Source organism: Numida meleagris, chromosome Z (genome assembly GCF_002078875.1).
Source record: "Numida meleagris isolate 19003 breed g44 Domestic line chromosome Z, NumMel1.0, whole genome shotgun sequence".
Lineage (NCBI taxonomy): Eukaryota > Metazoa > Chordata > Aves > Galliformes > Numididae > Numida > Numida meleagris.
This window is the reverse complement of record NC_034438.1, coordinates 65,909,527-65,930,507: the sequence shown is the minus strand read 5'-3', so window position 1 is coordinate 65,930,507 and position 20,981 is coordinate 65,909,527. Positions and strand designations below refer to the sequence as shown.

Sequence of the window (20,981 nt, the reverse complement as noted above, 5' to 3'; positions counted from 1 at the left end):
CCCACAAATACGGAATTAGGAAAGTGTTGGTGATAAGTAGCCTGATCTATTACCATTCAATGAAACAAGATACATCCAAGGGGATAAAACCGGTAAGTGTGTGACTGCACTGGCTCTACTTTATGAGAAGTGTCTCAAAAAACCTTCTTATTAAACTGAACAACAGCTTCAGGGATTAATTTATTTAGAGATCTGTTCCACTCACCTACAGCAAAAATCCCTTCAAACACCCAGCTAGAAGCCAGCTAGTTAATTTTACACTCGGATTAAGGCTAATACATCCTGAACACACTGTAAGAGGTTCAGATTTCCCATCAGCTACATGACACTGAAAAGCCCAGCAGGAAGCAGACAAAGGAAGGTAGTTACATGATTGTCTTTTGTCATCTTGATCAGCTGCTCCACAGAGGCCCTAAGCTCATTTCCAGACATTGTAGACAGCACTACAGAATAGAACAGGGCAGCGAGCTCACGCATTTCTTCTTTGTTTGTGTTCATCAGGCTCTGCGGGAGTTTTTAGTAAGAAACAAAACATGGAATCAACTACTTAAACAGTCTGTTCATGCAGAGTTCCAAAACTTACAGCTACAACAGTCATGCAGTGGCATAAGGAGCATTTAATTCTTTAAATTTAGAGTATTGTCATTTAGTAAGAAACAAAGGACTCAATACAAAGCATTAATTACACATTAACTTTTAGCAGGAATATTACCAGTAGCCCCAGAAGGGCTACTCACTAACTCTCAGATAAATAGCTGACTTTCTTTTCTTTTCAAAGAAAAGCTTCCAAACTTCACATCCACACAGAACTTAAAAAACAAATAAACAAGAAAGCCCACCCAATTTACAGAACCACAAAGACACTGTTTTTTTCCCCAAGCTACCACAGGCTTCTATTTCCTTTTTATTAATCAAATGGAAAAAAACCTGTAGAGGTTAAACAACTTAAATACAATAGTGACATAAAAAAAAACCAGAGCATTGAGGAGATCACAGTGCAAAATTAGTCCGTTTTGTATTAGAGATTGTTTGTCATTTAAATTGTTAAAAGGTTGAATTTTTGAAGCCTCGGGTTATTTGATAAGATGAAACTAATGGCAAAGGTCAGATTGTGTGTATAATGCAACACACTCGTGTGAAAATCCCATACTTTAAGCTTTGAATGATTTAGATCACCAGAACTAATATAGATGTGAGCCAAGTGAAAAAAAAAACAACAAACAAGATACGAGATCTGTCAGGCTCCTGAAATATAACTCCAATTTCAGCTGAAAACACATATCAGATCATGTTGCTGACTTCTAACAAGCTCCTGGAACTGTTCCTTCCACTTGGCATAGTGAAATCACAAAGGATGATTTACAACTGGAAACTTGGTCATATCAGTTACCATCCCTAGAAGCTTGCAAATGGATATGAGACCAAAGAAAAAGGCTTTCCTGCAAATGAGAAGCAATAACGAATAGGAGAATGTTTTTAACCCTATTCTTTGAGGATCATATTTGCACTTAAATGAGGTGAAGTAAACTGCATTCAGTGCAGCACAGGTTTCACTAGGACAAGTTATTAGAACACTAAGTTTTTCTGCTGAGAGATTCCCCAAAACGAAGCAGTGGCAATCTGCAAGAGGTTAGCAAATCCTGGATGCTTAAACAGAAAAATGAAAAGAATCCAAACAAAGGTGAATTCTCTTTGACTTATTCCCCAGTAGGCTTCAGTTTACCAACTCCTTGTATGGAGCTAATAAAAAAAAACGAACAACACAAAAACAACACTCCATAGGACAGGCTCCAAAACAATTACGGACCTATGCATCTCATTTTCTGATAAGATTCTTAAATCTTCTAACTGGAACATTTCCATTTATATAGTTCCTTCAAAAACTTGCAGAATTTTGTTCTTGGTTTTCTTTTGCTGTTTAACAGATCTCTGATCAAAAGAAATATTGACTGACTGTTCTAGGAGGATCACTGACATACATTACCCAGAACGCGTAAGTAAATGAACAAAATCAATAACATCAAAGAACCAAAAAAATACCTTTTCCTACCCTGCTCTATATAACACTGAATGAGTTGGTGTTCACTGCAGGTAGAAATAACGTATTTGAAATTAAGTGCATGACTTGACTCCATTTCACCAGGGGAAAATGCTAGATTTTGCTAATGCTGAATGCCTCCAATATTTTCCCTCCCTGCCCCCCGGAAAAAAAGTTAGAGAAAAAAAATAAACAAAATCAACAGGTTTCAACACACCCTTATCCAATCCATTTTGTCTACAAATCTGGTGGCCAGCTTCTCTGGATACACTGAAACAACTTCCAGAAGACAATACATGACTGGCAAACCTAAACAGGAATTAAAGAATCAGGTTATTTACAAGAATCGAACAATCTGCAACAAAAAGCTGCAAGATGTATCAGGCACGCCAAAGTACCTCCTTGCAATTCACTAGGGATAACAAACACCACATAATATTAGGGTACTGTATTTCTTAGAGATATTAGACAAAGTAATAGTAGCAAACACTGTGGTAGTATCTTTTTCTAAAGGCATTCAAGTGCTTTAAGATGACATTTGTCACAGATATATAGTTATCAGAATGAGGAAGACAACATTCACTGGCAAGGACACTGTAGTAGACAGTGGGTTCACAATTTTAAAAGACTAGGTCAACTGCTGCTGAGACTTCACTGCCCTACTGTCTCCCACCTATGCAAAAGCATAGAAGAGAACAAGTTTGCACTGAAGAGGACATAGTCTGTGTTGCAACTCTGCAATTCAAAGTAATTGGCATTCATTTGTAATGAACGACTTCATAAAGATGGTGCTCTTACCTCCAACACCAGCTAAGAGCTGCTGAAGTAGGCCAATATATATCTGTACAGGATTGGTTTCTGCACTTTTGGAGGAAGAGGAGGAAGAGAAAGATATGTGGTTGCCAGACATGAGGTTTCTTATGTAACGTCCAATGGCTGGGGCATGGTCTTGCATATCTGCCAAGCTCTGTGAGGTTGGTACCACACCTGCACTGTGAGCGAGACACATCCGCAGGTACAGGACTATCTAAGTGGTGCAGAGAAAAACAAAAGATCCTTATGAATGAATACAAGAGCACTTGGGAAACTAAGAAGATGATGAAAGAAGAGCAAGGAATAGGCTACATTCAACATAATTGAAACAAGACAATAATTAATAGACTTGAGACAGAACAGTCAGCAACGATACAGGTGCATATACAAAGTGCAAGAAATCTTAAGATCACTTCCTGCAATATGCTTGTATAAGCACACAATCCTACAATTCCTGCAACTTGTTCATCATAGAGTTTTTGTTTATTATAAGCTGTTGCAACCTGCCTGCAGGCTGGTCAGCTTGTACCCAGTACCAATCAGGCATGCATCCAAATGCAACTCAGTGCATTACTAACACAGATATTGCATCACATCTGAATTTCCATCTCAAGTTGAGAAGCCAGGCAATCTGCTATGAAATGAACAGTCCCAAGGAACATAGTGAGGGCTTAGGCAGAGGACTGCCAGTTTCTTCCTTTGAGAACGTGCTGTGCTAGGTGGTCTGCTTCAGAAGGCAGTAGGACAGCCCTCACAGAAACACTCCTCCAAGCACCCTGTGAAAATTCTGTTCAGAACTCTATTAAAGGACAGAGGGATAAGATAAGGAGAAATTAACCCCCAAAATTGATTATATGGGGAATTCTGGAACATGAGGTGCCTTCTAACTACTAGCTTCTTACATTCCTCTAAATAAATAACAGTGAACATATCCAAGGAAGCAAATGCAGAATTACCTCTCCAAACGTGGCAGGATTGAAAGGCAAGGCTGCAGTTCCTGTCATATATTTAGCTGGAGTTTTCATTCGGTGAGAGGCCTAAACAACAGAGTATATTCAGAGTGGAACATCCAGACCCACGTACAGCAAAGACGTTGGAATGGTCAACGAAATTTTGCTGATGCAGCTGTTTATCTTCCGCTTAGCAAGTGAAAATGTACATGAGAACAATAATGGCACAGTGCACTTGAAAAGGCGACCTAAAGTGTACTGCAGGTCCATCACTTTTACTTCCCTGCCAAAACTCAAAGTGGAAATTCTGAATTCATGAGGAGGGAGCTGCAGGGGAGGCCTGAGGAGGAACAGTATCATTCTTTGCTCCCAGTGGAGGAAAAGAAAAAAAAAAAAAGAACGTGCTTTAAAATTCAGAAATAGAACACCTCAAACTTCCAACCAGAAGATTTCTGTGAGAAGTGGGTTTCTTTCCACACTCAGCAGATCCTACTCTTTACAACACAACTTGCAAAGAGGAAGAGAAGGATGACAGTAACTCATGCAGGAAAGTCATTTTGCATCTTGGCCTGCTGTGCCAAGCCACTTATACAAATACCTCCAACACTCACATTATTCATATTACGTGAAACTTCACACTTAAAACTAACCAAAGGAATTTACCTCAAAGATTTTTTTAATGTATCTTCAGGACATGAAAGGACAACCTGAAAAGGGCTCGAAATTATCACTTTTTAAAATATGCCCAGGTGAGAGGGAATCTTGTTTTTCTCTGTAGTGATTAAACGAGGCTGATCCCCACTGTTACTTAGTGACAATGCAAATGTCAAGGAAATTTAAAAAAAAATTAAAAAATAACTACATGAGATAGGCACTTACTAGTGCTAAAACTTTTCTTTTTTTAAATCTATTTGAATAACTAGCAGTTTGGATAACAGCAAGTATTTACCTAAACCTTCAAACACTTCAAACACCAACAAAGTACAATGCCAGCAGAGTACAAAATTTCACAAGTACCTCCTCATCTGAGAGAGTTTTGTTGTCACGCATCTCTTGAAAATTATACTTCTTACATTTAGAAAAAATAATTTAAAAAATTGAACAACAGATAGATTAAACAAAGAAGGTACTGTTAGAGAACCTTCACAACATCTGTATACTTTTTAAGCTTATTAGAGGTACTATCCACAAAAATGCAAACTAGATTGTCAACACCTCCCAGGCAGTTTCTGAGTGCAAACAGTGGTGTTGTTTTTGGCATACCATTCTCCTGGAGTCCTGAAAAGTTACAAAACATTACTTGTACAGCCATTCGTTTTACTAATTGCAGTGAAGATGAACAACCAAGCCTTCAAGTCAGTAAAGCATACTTCCTTGTTTGTTCCAGTATCTTTCTTTCTCAGCCTGGTACCTTTTTTCTGTTTTATGCACAATATTATATTTCTCTGGTCTAATCAGAGTAAGCTTTCTATCCCCTCCAAGAATGTTTGTTAAACATGCTGGATTGTCACCCCTAACACTTGCTTCCTTGTGCAGAAGATGCGTGGCACAAGCAATATCAATGCAAAATAATGTTAAAAGATCAGTTTTCATGTCACTTAATGCTTGGGTCTCCTGCAATTATTGCCAGTGGAAGATAACCATGAGCGCTGACTTGGGCATTACAGTTCCTGTGATGCTATATGTGGTCTTTGCTATGATCTTAACTAATTCTGCTCCTTGAAGGACGTAGAGGAAATGGAGATAGGGATGGGAAATATCACCCTTATTACATGCCTAAGCATCAGTCTTGTTATTTAGTAGGACAGAACCACTGTACCTTCTCTTGAATATAATGAACCATTTCAGGGAAGGAAGGCATCTGCTTCCCAGAACTCTCCTTTTCATTTTTACCAGGAAATGTTCTCAGCACCCGCTGGGCTTCTCCGTGTACCTCCTCCCGCCTTTCAGAAGAAAAGATGAGAAACAGACACTATGTGCACAGAATAAATGAACAACCGTCCTTAATGAACAATGAGATCTCAAAGCTGAGCAAAAGCGAGCAGTTTTAAAATGAGAAATGCCTTTCTGAAACGAGATGGAAAAAAGAATGCAACAGAACTTTAGACAATTTATTATAGAGAGGGGGAAGAAAAAAGGCAGTGACAAGTGGCTGCCATAAAATGGACTGGACCAGGCACTTTACATCCTGCTAATGGTCACGATCAGATTCCAGTTCCCATCTCCTTGTTTTCCCATCTTCCTACTTGGATTCTCCAAGTGAGGGGACAGGATGGAAGACCTCCTCATCACTTCCTATCTACAAGCTTCAGCTGACACCTACCGGGTTTACTGCTCCCTGCTTAGCTGAAGATCAACACCTAAAACAGTGTTGACAGTTCAGTGATAAACTGCAACAAACTGCACTGTTGCTTGCTCTGTTGCTAAACTTTCCTTAGTTATACAACAGCTGCGCAAATAAGAAATGGAGCAATTAAGTAAGTTGGAAAAAAAAGACATTTAAACGACAAGAACAGATAGCTGTGAATGAAATGATTACTCTAATTTAACAATTCACCTGCTCCTCAGCAGAAAATGGCAGCTTGCACACAAGCATGTTTCAGACTCTTTACAAACCCAAGACAAAAACAGATTGCCACAAATTAGCCAGGAAAAAAAATTATGGCAACTGTAAAGGTGGCCAGATGCATCGTGACACATTTTACTTTGTGACTACAATTGATCATTAGCATAGAATCACAGAATGGCTTAGGTTGGAAGAGACCTGTATAGACCACCCTGCTCAACCCCTTCCTGTGGGCTGGTTGCTACCCAGTAAATCAGGCTGCTCAGGACCCCATCCAGCCTAGCTTTGAATGCTACACTTCACTGGAAACAAGAAAAAGAATTCAAGCCAAAGACAGCATAGGAAACAGTAACAGTTGTCCACAGGACTACAGGAATGCCACTACGTTAAAGGACAGTTTTCAGATTAACATATTTGATTTTCAGTACATTAGTTCTCAGGCGTTTATATCCATCCATCTATACACACAAATACGCGTTTAATCCAAATACATACTGGATCTTTTATATACATACTGAGATTAAATACATAGATACATAGCATTTGGATGAAAATAATTAAAAATGAAAAAAATAAAGTTGAAAAGAGAGAAAAAGGACTTACGGATCTCCTGCTGCTAAAAGCAGTAAGTATCTGGAAGGGATATGATCTGGAGGGAATACTGTGCTAGCAAATTTCACAGCCACTTGACGTACTTGAACTTCAGGCTTAAAGAGAACAGACAAACATATGGCCAAGTTGTAAATGAACACTAGTGACCCGAACTTGCCACTGTGTAAATCAGCAATCATCTACTTTGTCCTCTCGCACCAACGTAGCTCAAAAGAGTTTGTAAATTTTTGAGACATTGTTCTTGCTAACTCTTCATACGGCAGGAAATGGAGAAACGCTAGCTTCTCATATATACCCAAGTGGAGAATTAAATGGTAAATTAAACACAGCACAATTTGGGAATTGCAAATCAGAGTTATCACCAATTCTAACATATCTGAATAGTCCCACCAAAGCAGTTTAGAAATGCAGAATGACACACATAATCTACCCTTGGAAAAGAGAACTGTGCTCAGAAGCAGCACAACCAGAAACATTAGTTCAGGAGGATCATTCTCTCTGCTGGTTCCAAACAGACCTAAAATGGTATTGCCAGGAGACTTAGATTGCTGGAGCACATAGGCAATCACCATGAAAATAGTCTCTTACATGGCTATTAGCACAACTACTAGAAATACATATACCTCTACAGCAACCCTCAGTACCCACATGAACATGTAGTATACAAAAGCCACTCATTCTGAAAACTCAGGCCCAGACCTCTGGGGAATCCTGAAGAAAACCAAGACACTCAGTGAAGTCTGGTTTCCTCCGGATTAGTGTCTCAAGTCTCCTTAGGAGGACACAACGAGAGACGTACATGACAACTGTAGACACTTTGTTTCTTTGTGAAACAAAACACGAACAGAAAACTGCATTATCTTCCCTCCAGCCACCACTGCAGCACGTTACAAATACTTCATACATCTCATGTTCTCATCAGCAGAAGACTACATTCAACAAGAAAAGTAAGATGTGTTCCAAAAGAACTCAACACACAGGGTCAGGAAAAAGAAGACTGCATAGCTCTTCTTTTAAGGTACTTAATTTTGACTCGAATGGAAATACCTTTATTAGATAAGAAGCTACCAGAGCTTCCATCAGAGTACGCTGGGCTCCTTCCAAGTTACTGTATGCTCCAACCATCATAGACAAGGCCTCCTGAATGGCAAGCCTTGTATCAGCATCTTCCTGCAGTTGAAAATAAAGTTCTGTTACTTTACAGTGTACAGTCACAAGAACTAAGCAAAACCAGCATGAAATATCAATGATTTCACAAAGCCCTGTCAGCACCCACCTTGCACAAAGCTTCAAAAAACTGCTGTACCAGTGCTATATCCTTGGTAAAGAGCTGAGGCATTCGGCTGAAACAAGATATTTTCATTCATGAAGGTTTGGGCTTTTTAAATTGAGTTGTTTCACTTTTCACAGATCTTCCCCTCACTCCATATTTTAACTGTCAAACAAAACACAGCCAGCACAGGTAGTCTGCTCTATCTTATCCATTTCCACCACATAGCAGAACACCCCTCATCACAGTTGGGAAATCAAAATATTCCAGGGAAAAGCAATTAGATCACCAGCAAAGCACTGAACATACAAAGGCCAGCTACACGCCTTCTTATCTTTGCTGTACATTCCTTAAATTTATGTTTCTGGCAATCCACAAAGTGGAACCATTTTATAAATTCTATACATTATTCACAAGCTGCCATTAATCACTTCTAGTGAAGCTATCAGCCAAATGCATATTTCATTTTACAACTCTGTAGTTATCAAGAAGAATGCTTCTTTCTGTGCTGTACACTCAATTGCAGAACTGGCAGGACGTTCAGGGCTTGCTGTTGATAAATTAACATATTACTCTAAAAAAGCTATTCAATGACCCATTACTTAAATGGCACTTCTGTTACCTGGAGAGTTTTCCAACTGCTGAATAAGCCATTGACAGCAATTTTGAATCCTTAAATGATAAAAAAATATATATATAATTCATCAAAACTAGAAATACATAAAGGCATAGATACATTATATAATCAAACATTTATTTATTTTATATCCTGTCTCCAAAGTGCTCAAGCAGGCACTTAGTGGACAAAGAATCCTGGAACATAACGACATCCAAGAATAAAAGCATCAGATAGGAACAAAGGGAATACGTTTTTCCAAAAGAAAGAGATAATTACAAACTGTGGCAAAATGTAAATCTTTCTTCTGGTCTCAGTTAATTGTGTTTTATTTTGAGGCTGGTAGCTAAGAAGATTTGGCAAACATATGATACAGTAACTAAGCAAGACTGAAACTTTCCACTGACCCTAAACACTAACTTCATAAAAGGAAAGCTGTTTGTGCAGTGAATCCTGCAAATGATCAATTCCACATATTTAAAAATGGTTTTAGTCCCTCCTAAACAATCCTTTTTCATGCTCTTCACAATGGCAGGGGAGAGCCACACCTTCAAACACCAATTCAAGCCAGAGGATCACACCCAGTGGTTCAAAGGCAACAAAAGGATGAAAGTTGCACAAAAGAGGTCTGCAAAATCAGTCCTTCACAAGACATGAGGAAGTATCTTGAAAAATTTGCCTTCTGAAATTACACTGGAAAGACCAAATTCTCTCTGGGCCAGAGCAGCACTTGCAATTCTGTTTTAACATGCTTCCCATAGCAATACTCTCACTGGCTAAACAGGTAGGAAGGTATTACCAGCAGTTTCACTCTGTATGTGCTCGGCAAAATGGAGTGCAGATCTGGAGTTGAGGTCCCTGTGTGCTCCAAAGTAATGAGCATAAGGAAATGAATGCTACTCTGCCTCACTGTTTAGATTACCAACATTACTGTTTCTCAAGACCCAGCAAATAGTGACCAAGCACCTACCCAGAGCACTTATACAAATAAAACAGTTTTCATAATAAAAACCTCTTACAATAAAATTTCTTAAGAAGTGTACTTGGAAAGCCACCTCAGGCAACCACATACAAGTAGAAAGATTTATCTGTTCCCATCATAAAGACATTCGTCTTTTGCTTGTATGTATATGAAGATTTACAGTTCTGTAAGTAAAGAACCTTTCAGCTTACCTCTTTGTATTCATTGATCAGCTTTGTAAGTCCATTTAGAAGCATTGGGCCTAATGGCTTTATTTTACTTTCTGGACAACTGAAATTACAGATATCAAAGAACATGTAATTTTCTGCATCCCTTGAAAATATACTCTGTCAATATCACTTTTTTCCCCCTCAGCTTTGCGAATCACAGCTTAACATGGGCAAGCACACACACAACCCCCACGCCCCATTATTTCGAGATTAAAGAAAAAAAACACCCTAATTTCTATGAGATATAGTGGTATTCTTTGACCTTAGTTAGGTTATATATTTAGTAAATACGGTAGCTTCTAGGCAAATCATTAGAACACTTTGTGCGCACTCCTGATTACTTACATGATACAAATATGGTGCACAAACTGCAGGGACAGGCTTCTCAGTTTTGCATTTGTGTTTGCACCGAAGAGTCCATCGTAAACCACCTGGACAGACAGAATACAGAACAGATCAGAAAGCATCTAGACTCATATTCAAAGATTTTCTAACTCCCATTCTTCAAGCACCATCATTATCAAGACGCTCATTTGAAAGAGCAGCTTAGGAACATACACGTTACCTGAATGTTGGCTGGGAATGTTTCTGCCGCTTGTCTGGATCGTAAAAGATGAGGAACGATCTTTAACTTAACACGAGTGCTGACTGACTCTCGTTTCATTTCTGGTTTCAGAACAGACCCCTGTCGTAAAAAGATTTGAAATAAGACAGGGCATCACTGCACAGCAGTACTTCCAAGTTTGCTAAATTACATTCTGCAACTCAGAATGAATTAGGACAAAATATTCATTGAGAAAAAATAATCAACAGCACAAATGTTCATTGAAAGCAGAGATCAAAGGAAGTGACAGATTTAAGAAATACGTGTGCTTAGTTTAACAAACAAAATAAGGCAACTACAATTTCAGAAACTAAGTATGTATGCAACTCAAAGTAAATCCTACCTCCTTGGTTTTCAATGGTATGTCCCCAAGATACACCTTATACATTTTGTTGATGATTGCAGGATTGTTCCAGTCAATTAAACTAAGGAAGAAAACAGATTGAACACCAACTTAGGATGCTGGACATTGGTTACTTTAAAAACTATTTATCTTACAGCATTTTGCCTCATATTTCTATTCTTACTTGAGTTTTATTAGATCTAATTTGACTTCTAACCACTCCTCCCACATAGTGAATAATAAGGAAGAACATGATTACGTATACCAAGTATAAATTGTAACCATTTCACTATAAATAATTAATCAGAAATTTACATGCTCACTTCTTGTCCCATGAAAGAAGAGAAACCTACTGACTGAATATGAAATGGTCACCTGCTAAGAAGTATCTCCATATTCATAAACTGCGGTGTTCTGGTGTTTCAATGAAAAAGAGGCTATTCGTAATTCTAGGACTACTTAAACCTGGTCTACAAGACAGATCTATTTGCCCACACGGTAACTACAGCCATACAATACAGAATGGTTTTGGCCACAATAGACCTTCAAGACCATATCTAGTACAACCCCTCTGCCATGGGAAGGGACAGCTACACCAAGTTCCTCAGAGCCCTATCCAGCCTGGCCTTGAACACCCCCAGGGACGGCGCATCCACAGTTTTGCTGGGCAGCTTCTGCCAGGGCCTCACCACCCTCTGAGTAAGGAATCTCTTCCTAACACCTACCATAAATCTCCGCTCTTTTTCATTTAAAACTGTTCCCCTTTGTTCTCTTGCTCCCCTGATAAGAGTCTCTCTCCATCTTTCCTGTAGACTCCCCTTAAATACTGGAAGGCCACAGTGTGGTCTTCCTGGAGCCTCCTCTTCTCCAGGCTGAAGAAGCCCAGGACCCTCAGCCTGTCTTCACAGGAAAGGTACTCATGCCCTCTGATCATCTTTGTTGCCCTCCTCTGGACCTGCTTCAACAGTTCCACACCTTGCCTCAGATGGGGGCCCCAGACATGGATGCAGCACTCCATATGGGACCTCACAAGGGCAAAGCAGAGGAGGACAATTACCTCCCTCTCCGAGACGAAGCCAGCCCTCTTTCGAAGCAGCCCAGGATACTGTTGGCCTCTCAGGCTGCAAGCGCACACTGCTGGCTTATGTGCAGCTTTTCATCCATCATGGATCTATCAGCAGAATTCTATTCACTGAAGAAACTGATTAAGTCTATATCCATTTTACACAGAGAACGTAGTGGTAAGAAATTCTGAACACAGTCACTTCAGATCTCTAAGAGTCTGAATCTCTGTCTTGTGACATTCCTCAGAATATCTCAATTTTGCTGATGCTATCTACGGGAGAGACTGTTTCAAACACATATGAATGTACAATATAAGCAAAGGAAACAAAAATGTAGACATTCATACTTCAAAGAAACTGAGGAAGACACAACCACCTCTTTCTTTCAGCAAAGCAGCTGATTTCTAAACAACTGAGTTGTGAAGTATGCTCTGTTTCTCATAAAAGATTTAACATTGCATATTAACATACATTTTATCCAAATACACTTTGCTTTCCAGGTACAGAATAGCAACACCAAGGGAAAGATGAGACCATCAGTAAAAGGACAGACTACCTTCCTTCTCCAGACTATCCTACTGCTCTCCAGACAGTTGAACCATCTCCCCTGCAGCTTTTTAGGCACATGAACAAACTTGAATGGAGATAGTTTCATATTACATAACTGACTCCAAGTTAAGTAGCTCTCTGCTTCTCGTAATAGAGAAGCTACCCACACTTTCCGAAGACAAGTCTATCTCACTCTACATCTTGGAACATGAGCCAACATACTTCACATGGTCAATGACTCAGCAAACATTACCAACAGCAATTTTTTTAGCCTCACGAACAGTTAAAGACAGAAGTATCATCCATAGATGATGAAAGCTGAGCTGCAGACAAGCAAAAATGCCGATAATGGTGGCTGCCAAGCTTTCTAGACTACAGTCCAGTTCACAATTACAGTCTCTTTACCTCCTAGGTAAATTAAATGAAAGTTTTCTTTTCCAAGAAAGGCAGTATCTATATATGTTGACCAGCTGTGAATCACTTACCAAGGCCTTACAGGTCAATGGTAATCCACACAGTGTGGAAACCAGGGAGTAAGAAAATGGCTCAAACGTAATAACAAAGATGACTGCAAACAGTTACAGCTTCAGCTCCAGAGCCTACTGATCTTCCCAATTGTGAGACTGAGCTACACCGCTACAAATCCCAGCCCCATCTGGACATGCAGTAGCTATGTGTGGGACTTCTTCTCCTCTGAGCACAGCCTCTCTGGAGCACTACGTTAGCTGCAGTGAGCATCATTAGAAACACTAGCACCATCTTTTCTAAATATTCACATCTGTACCTTTGTTTGCTCTTCAGTTCAAGGTCTGCTGCAGTGGCCACACTGTGTCTTGTATCACTAGAGGCTACAACCAGATGTACAACAGCTTCAAGTTCCGGCACTTGCTCCGCTTCAATGAACTTCACTATCCCCAGCTTACACTATTCAACAAAGTGGAAGGTAAATGCAGTTTTACTGACAAGAAAGCATATGTCAAAATAAACACAGCAACTCATCCGTCTGAAATGCTGGCTTTTGCCTGTTAAGTTGAGGTTCATATGCTCTCCTCGTATCTTTAACAGCATCATCCTCTTGCATCCTTTCGAAGCAATCACTTGCTGCTTACTATCTGCATACTGATCAGGGAAACTGCTGACTCCTGCTAAAAGGGGAGGTTTCAGAGCATAATTTTTCCACTTTACTACCTCCAAGAATAAGACGCAAGAGTATGCTGTGGTCATGCCTGCTTCCTAACCAGCTCAGAGAACAGCTAGCAGAGTGAGGGAGCCACCTCCCACCTCCACTCCACTGCTGGAAAGCTTGTGAAGGCACCATGTCCAAGTTACTCAGTGTATTTGCTCAGGCAAATGAAAACCTGGCCAGAATTAGTTAAGAATTTTTCCCTCTAGCCTTCCCTTGCTCTGTGTGTAGCTGTCCTCATTACCACCCCTCAGTTCCCCAAGATCAGCCTCTGTGACTGCAAGTACCTGCTCCAGCAGCTCTGGTGTCCATGGGCTATCTCCAATTACTCTCTTGGCTGCATAAAAGCTCATCCCTGGAGGTGGCTGAGGGATTCCAGGACCTCCCATGGAACTTGATGAAGAGCCCTGGCCTGAGGGCATGTTTTGCCGACTCTGAGATTCATTCAATACGTACCTAAATATGGAATGGAGTTTCATTAGAGGCTTTACCACTCCACACTGCCAATTGCATTAGAGGCTGGAATGGGTGGAATACAAATAATCCATTCAACTTCATATATTCTTCTTTAATTAAATAATGACTCTGACACATGACAGAATTTTAATCATTTGAGTCTCAGCTACCACCTACCCCAGCAATATCCTGCGAGAGCTACAGCTATCTCATTACTCCTGTTTGGAAAAAAAGAAACAAAACCAAGAACAAAACAACACATAACTTGGTTAAGAAAGGGAACAATCCACTGGCATTCCTGGGAAAAGGTATGTCAGGTTACAAGCCAAAAAGAATTCTCTGTACTAAATTAAAGTCAATACACAGACAGAACTAGACTTGACAAGGTTATATTGAAAGCTTTAGCAACATTTGTATGATTTCTAAGAAACACAAATTACTACGGGAAATAACGACACATGCAACACAGCAAAGTAGCAGGAAGCAATTTCTGACAACAAAAACAAAATTATGTATTGGAAATGGCAGTTTTAGTGCTGGTGCATGAAAAGTTACGTTTACAGAACTCAGCCATTTTGCAGACTGGCAAGTCTAGCAACTCTCTGAATATCTACATACTCAGGCAAAAATCATCCAGCCTCTCCTTGTACACTTAGAAACTGGCTCAACAGAAGCAGTACAGGAAAGCATGAAAACCGTAGTAGAGACCAACAATAACTGTATTGCCCCAAACAGCCACACTTTGTTCTGCATTCAGCACACAGACAACAAATGGAAGTAAGCAGTCTCAACAGTGAGGACAGATGTTCATCCTAAGTCTCCAAGAAGAAGTTTTGATGTCATAATTGTAAACACCTCATTTTGAGCCTTAAGCCCTGAAGTTAGGCTTTCTGTTTGTTTTACCACACATAGACTGGCAAGATAAATTCACCAACAGGCAATGACTGAGCAAGTTCTACCAGGCATAAATTAGTTGTCAGCAATTGCAACATCTTGCCCCAGGGAGCAAGACTCTACAAGAGGATCAACCAGAGCCACGGGCCAGATGAAGGCACCCTCCTGAGCACCTTCTGGAAAGAAAATGATATCAGGAAAAGATGCCTACTCCTTTCCCCTAAAAATCACAGTTTCTGAGTATTTAAAAATTAGTTGTCATGCTTGGCCAAAGTACAGAAGCATAAGGAACTGAAGTCTTATTAAAATGCCACAGGACTTCATCTTCTGAAGCTACAGACACATTAGTGTGGGGATGACGCTAGCAGCATACACCTGAGTAAACTGACAAAAAGTGAGCTGAGAACAGAGAATTAGGCTAGGCATGTTGAACTCTCATCTGCCACACTCTACACACTCAAATGGCAAGGACGTGGCCTCCGAAACTGCTGACAGGAACACTGCTTCCAATAGAGCTCCATGGAGAAACATCACATGATCACAATTTAAGAAGTCACTCTTCTAGATCATTTAACCTGAGTATAAGATAGTAAGGTGCCCAAAAGATCCTACCAGAATCCATGAGCTATTAGAAAAAGAGATCTGTTCTTGTGACAGAGTTATTTCTATTTTATTTCAAAAGCTTTTCAAGCAACAAAAAGACATTTAAAAATTGGTAGAAAATAGCTTCTGAGGAAGCACTGATTTTAGACACCAGAAGATTCCTGACTAACAGTGAGGAGTAAATTCAAGTTGTTCTGCAAACTGTTCTTGCTCTCAGAAACATGCTCATACCATGACACACCATTACAGTTACACTTCAGATGGAAGAAGAATCTTGTCATTAAAAGGTAAGTTCTGAGAAGTACAAGTATTCAGACTATGCTTACTTATGACCTTGGAGGACCAAGACTCAACTGCACAAGTATGAACATTTTGATTTGGTTCTATTTTAAAGGTTTGGTTATTTAAAAGGTAGCTCATATGCCACATAGCTTCACTTTTATCTGCAAAGAGGTCAAGGACAGTGTAGCATAATACCTAATTAACCAGAAAAAAAGATGTTTTGTTAAATAAGAAAGGTGTTGATCCCAGTCTTAAAATAAAGATCCTGCTTTGTATATTCCTAAAATATGTAATCAATTTCATCTGAGGTAGGAAATAACCATGCATTTTAAATTAAGTTTCCAAGGGTGCAGACTGTGATGTTTCACACATCAGGAAGACAATGTTACCAGACAAGACTGATATTAACTCTAACTTACCCATAAGGCATAAGAAGAACATCCAACATAAAGTCCAAAAGAAGCTGTACAGTCTTTGGTTTTTCAGCAAGATTAAATGGAGAAGCTGCTGCTTTCAGTGGTTCAGCAGGATATTTCATGTGAAAAAGGGTTGGTATTAGAAGATGCATTAGGCTGAAAAACAATTATATTTACTGCAACTATTTAAAAAAAACAACAGTTTATTCCTAGCATTAAAGAAATAGATCTTTAAGAACAGATATGGTCCTTAATAACAAAAAAAGTCTTAACAAAACTCAAAATGATTCAACCCAGTGGCCTCTGATACTCAATCTACTAAACAATGGAAGGTAGAATATAACTTAGGATTTGTGTTTAAATTAGATCATAAATGTGCATTCATACACACACACTCACACACCCCTGGAAAGACAGAGTCACTACTTTTCTCGAGACTGCAGCGTTTTGCAATTATGCCACAAAGTACACTCTAGAATTACGTCATCCATAAAAAGTGTAAAGATATAAGTCTGAGTCTGCCTGCAGCAGAAGTTGATTGACAGTTCGGCTTCAATAAAGTGCCTACACAGACAAAGAAGTACCAGTATTTATGCACTGGTATATCCCAATTTCCAAAAGCTCCCTTCACCCATGTACTTGCTTTTTGGCCAGGGTAAAACCATGCTCCCAGAGAAAACAGATATCATGACACTTATCTCGAGAACACCAGCAAGATTTCACTGTAAGACCTCTCAGCGAGCCTATTTTTAAAATACCTCTGCACTGCAACAGTGCTGCAGAATAAGTGAAGGCATGATTTTTGTCTTTTTCCACTGACATCTCAACCTAAGTTGCAGGTCCATAATTAACAGTTTTCTAGAAGTGTTTAGTACACAGCAACTCACAACTTCTGTTGTGAAGATATAACCACAAAAAAAGAAATCTTTTAGGAAACAATGCAAATGATTTTATTAAAATGACACAAACAGAATTTACTCCGAGCATACGTATTCATACCTGTCTTGCTGTGGTTGAGGTTTCCCTTCCATTGCAGTGAGAAGAGTTGGAGCCAATTCACATTGTCTTTCCACAGGCAAACGAGGGTATCCCATCTTAACGTAAATAATGGTAAAATTCTAAAGAAATAAAAAAATACATAGTAATGCATAGTAGTGCAAAACATCAATTCCTTAAACTCTTCTGGAATGTTGTATTAAAACATGGCTGCTGGGAACCAATTATGTTTTGGAAGATCGATTTCTTAATTACAAGGCTGAACGGACTGAAAGCTTTTTGAGGGCTGGAAAATCTCTCCTATGAAGAAAGGTTGGGGAGTTCGGCTTGTTTAGCTTAGAAAAGAGAACGCTGCAGGGAGACCTCACTGCAGCCTTCCAGTACTTGAAGGGAGTTTACAAGCAGGAGGGGGACCAGTTTTTTTACAGTCTGATAGAGATAGGACAAGGGGAAGTGGCTTTAACCTAAAAAAGGGGGAAATTACATTAGATATTAGGAAGAAATTCTGCACTTGGAGGCCCTGGCACAGGCTGCCTGGAGAAGCTGTGGGTGCCCCATCCCTGGAGATGCTCCAGGCCAGGTTGGATGGGGCCCTGAGCAGCCTGAGCCAGTGGGTAACCAGAGTCCAGCAGGGAGTCTGGAACTCAGCTTTACCTAAGCCACAACTCAACTGAAATCAAACACAATGTTTTCACTTACCTATTTCTAAAAGAAAAATGCTACACATTATTGAATAACTACAGAGTTAGCAGCATAGGCAAGTTCCCTGTTGAGATGTGTTTCTGAATCATCATATTTAAAAGCTGCAAATGCAATCCAAACAGAGTCCAGGGACAAAACAGCACAGCAGTACTGAATACTGGACTATCTTTAATTGCTATCGTTGGACCAAATCTAGCTTAGAACTGGAGAGATAAAGAGCTGTGTGTTCAACGACCTGCTTGAAATAAGTATGCAAGTTCAGCTGTCAAATTCTGTATAAAACAAAAAAAAAAAACCATAAATCACTAGCAGTTTGTTGTCAGTTTTTAAGTAAGAGTTTAAAGACTAATAAAGATGAAGGGCTGAAAACAGAGGGACTTTTCTGGTCTTTAATTCATTCTGGTAGTCCCTCTGAACGAAAATACACTGAGAAAAAACATTAACAGAGACAATTCCAGAATGGTGCTGACAGTTGTGTAAGCTCTTTCCTCCGGCTAGCTCGATAAAACATGAGACCTAGTTATGACCCACTGATCTAGTCACAGTCTGCTCGTCCCAATTATCACTGTGTGATCAAAATAAATACAAAGTTCAGCTTGTCAAAGGATGCGGTAAAGAGGAGGAACTCAGGGGGACACCTACATGCAGGGAGAAGGCTGGCAGCCATAGTGCAGTCCAATGCAGCGCAGACCTCAGCTACGTATCTCATTTGCTGGCAGTTATTATGCAAGTACAAGCAACCATTCATAGCAGGAAAGCTTCAAACACTGAAACAGACCTACACAGCGTTGAAGTGGGAAGCATTACATTTCCTCATAGATGGCACTTGCTAGAATTTTTGAAAGCGCACTACCTCACTGCACATAACAATATGCACCACTCATACATCAGCGAACACAGATTTCTGATGCATGCTGCCAAAAGCAGTTTGTCTTCAGATACGATGATTCTTTTATTGCTCTGCAGAACGCATGCAGACTAGAAAATGGCATCCACTCCCAAAAGGTGGACTCTGGATAATCCTCCTTGTTCGCAGACAATCTGAGATTACTTCCATGTGGCTACAGTTTTAAAGTAGAAATATTTTTCTTTCTGTTTCTGAGGCATTATGTTTTCCATTAACACTACGTATGATGCAGCAGCCAAATGAGATGAACAGAAAGCTTCCCTCTGATTTTATCGCTTGTTCATGATTGATATTTGCAACAGATTTACCACAGCCCAAATGACAATTGTCTTCCTTATTCTCACAAAACACCTAAAAACCATTTTTCCTTTTTCACCTATATTTAATGAAACTATTTAGTATGTAGTTTTACAATCTATCAAATTTTTCTAATCTTTTCTTGCTCAGCAAGAGTCCTGACCCTAAAACAAAAAAAAGTGTCCTCGCCTGTTCAGAGAAGTGCAGATGCTTTAATTAAGACCCTGTCTCTGCATACATCAGGATAAGGATTTGCAGCAATTTGTGGAATGAGGCTGCTACAATACACAGCCTCTCTACAGCAGAAGCAATGACAATGATACGTGAAAGATCAAGAGTAATTTTAATAAAATCAGTAGCTCAGCTGTTGCATGAAACTAAGTTTCACCCATACTAGCCTATACAGTTTAAAAAATGCTTAAAAAGTCAATATCATTTCAATAGCATACTTGTTAGGGAGAACGGACAGAATTAAATGCAGAAGCTTTAAGGAATATTCTGCTTATTTCAAGTAAACCAGCAGCTATTATTGGAAGAACAGATACTTACAGTGACAAAAGACACTGCAGAAGGATCCTGATATTGAACTAGCAACGTCTCTACAGGAAGCTGGATTTTTGGGCGACTTTTTATTCTTTTATTCAGATGAACCAGCAGCTCCATGACCTGAGAGGAAGGAAAAAAAAAAAAAGAAATGAAAGAACCCCACTGCTCATTGACCTGCACTGCTTGGGTGGGAACTAGAAGAACTGAGACTGAAGAGCCTGGGAAGAAGGGGGTGGGAGGAAGCTGTATTCACTTTGTCTTATTCCGTTATTAACACAAAGTAAGTTAAATTCATCTTCCACAAGCCTCGTCAATTTTGACCCTGTTGGTAACTGGTTAGCAATCTCTCCGTCATTATCTCCACCCACAAGTTGTTTCACCTTGTTTTCCTGCTATGGAGAGAGTGGGAGTGACTGGGTGGGCACCTGGCAATCAGCCCAGGTCAACCCACCACATAAAAAAAGTGCCCTGAAATAGGGTGAAGGCAAGTCCCAAAACTCTGCATTGGTCTATACTTCAGCAGCATACTGGCAACACGCTAATGTTATTTTTTTGCTCGTTTATTAATTGAAAGCTACATTTTTCAATTCAATTAAAATAGCACAAGCTTTTAAACCACAGTTAAGTTGGCATGTGGCTTTTTTAAAGAACTTAATTTCCTTTTATGACAAAGCTGCCCACCTAGCGACCAAGGGAAGCAGTAGACATGATACTTTTTGGATTTCAAAGCTGTCTCTCACATCCTTCTGCACAAGATGTCCAGCAAACCAGTAGAAAAAATCATAGTAGCGATGGGTGACAGTTCAAGCTCGGAGAGTTACATCAGTGGTCAGGGCCCCAAGCTGGTAGAATTCAAGGAGTGCTTTAATTTTGGGTGGTCCTATGTGGAGCCAGGCATTGGACTGCTTGATCCTTGTGGGTCGCTTTCAGCTTGGGGTACTTTATGATTCTATTGTAAATGTAGTACATAGAATTAATACTACAATTACTGCACAAGAGTAACAATACACTATGTCAGTTTTGTCACTTTGTCTATAGTCAGTAACTGGGTGATCAAAGATTGTCCTTCTCTTTCCTTTCTAC

At 39.7% G+C, this 20,981-nt stretch overlaps 1 protein-coding gene across 3 annotated transcripts in view; it reads right to left on the bottom strand.

The window, feature by feature from the left end:
• Positions 1-20,981, bottom strand: part of KIAA0368 (KIAA0368 ortholog) — a 61,371-nt gene that overhangs the window by 27,797 nt on the left and 12,593 nt on the right. For all 3 annotated transcript variants that reach the window (XM_021379606.1, XM_021379605.1, XM_021379607.1), the window contains exons 3-20: positions 19,902-20,018; positions 17,450-17,568; positions 16,454-16,606; positions 14,087-14,255; positions 13,401-13,540; positions 11,004-11,085; positions 10,622-10,741; positions 10,402-10,487; positions 10,039-10,117; positions 8,872-8,921; positions 8,256-8,322; positions 8,027-8,149; positions 6,971-7,074; positions 5,621-5,744; positions 3,808-3,888; positions 2,837-3,065; positions 2,256-2,347; positions 370-504 (exon numbers count right to left, since the gene is read on the bottom strand). In XM_021379606.1, the coding sequence (XP_021235281.1) occupies positions 370-504; positions 2,256-2,347; positions 2,837-3,065; positions 3,808-3,888; positions 5,621-5,744; positions 6,971-7,074; positions 8,027-8,149; positions 8,256-8,322; positions 8,872-8,921; positions 10,039-10,117; positions 10,402-10,487; positions 10,622-10,741; positions 11,004-11,085; positions 13,401-13,540; positions 14,087-14,255; positions 16,454-16,606; positions 17,450-17,568; positions 19,902-20,018 (2,070 nt within the window). The remainder of the gene's footprint in view (positions 1-369; positions 505-2,255; positions 2,348-2,836; positions 3,066-3,807; positions 3,889-5,620; positions 5,745-6,970; positions 7,075-8,026; positions 8,150-8,255; positions 8,323-8,871; positions 8,922-10,038; positions 10,118-10,401; positions 10,488-10,621; positions 10,742-11,003; positions 11,086-13,400; positions 13,541-14,086; positions 14,256-16,453; positions 16,607-17,449; positions 17,569-19,901; positions 20,019-20,981) is intronic.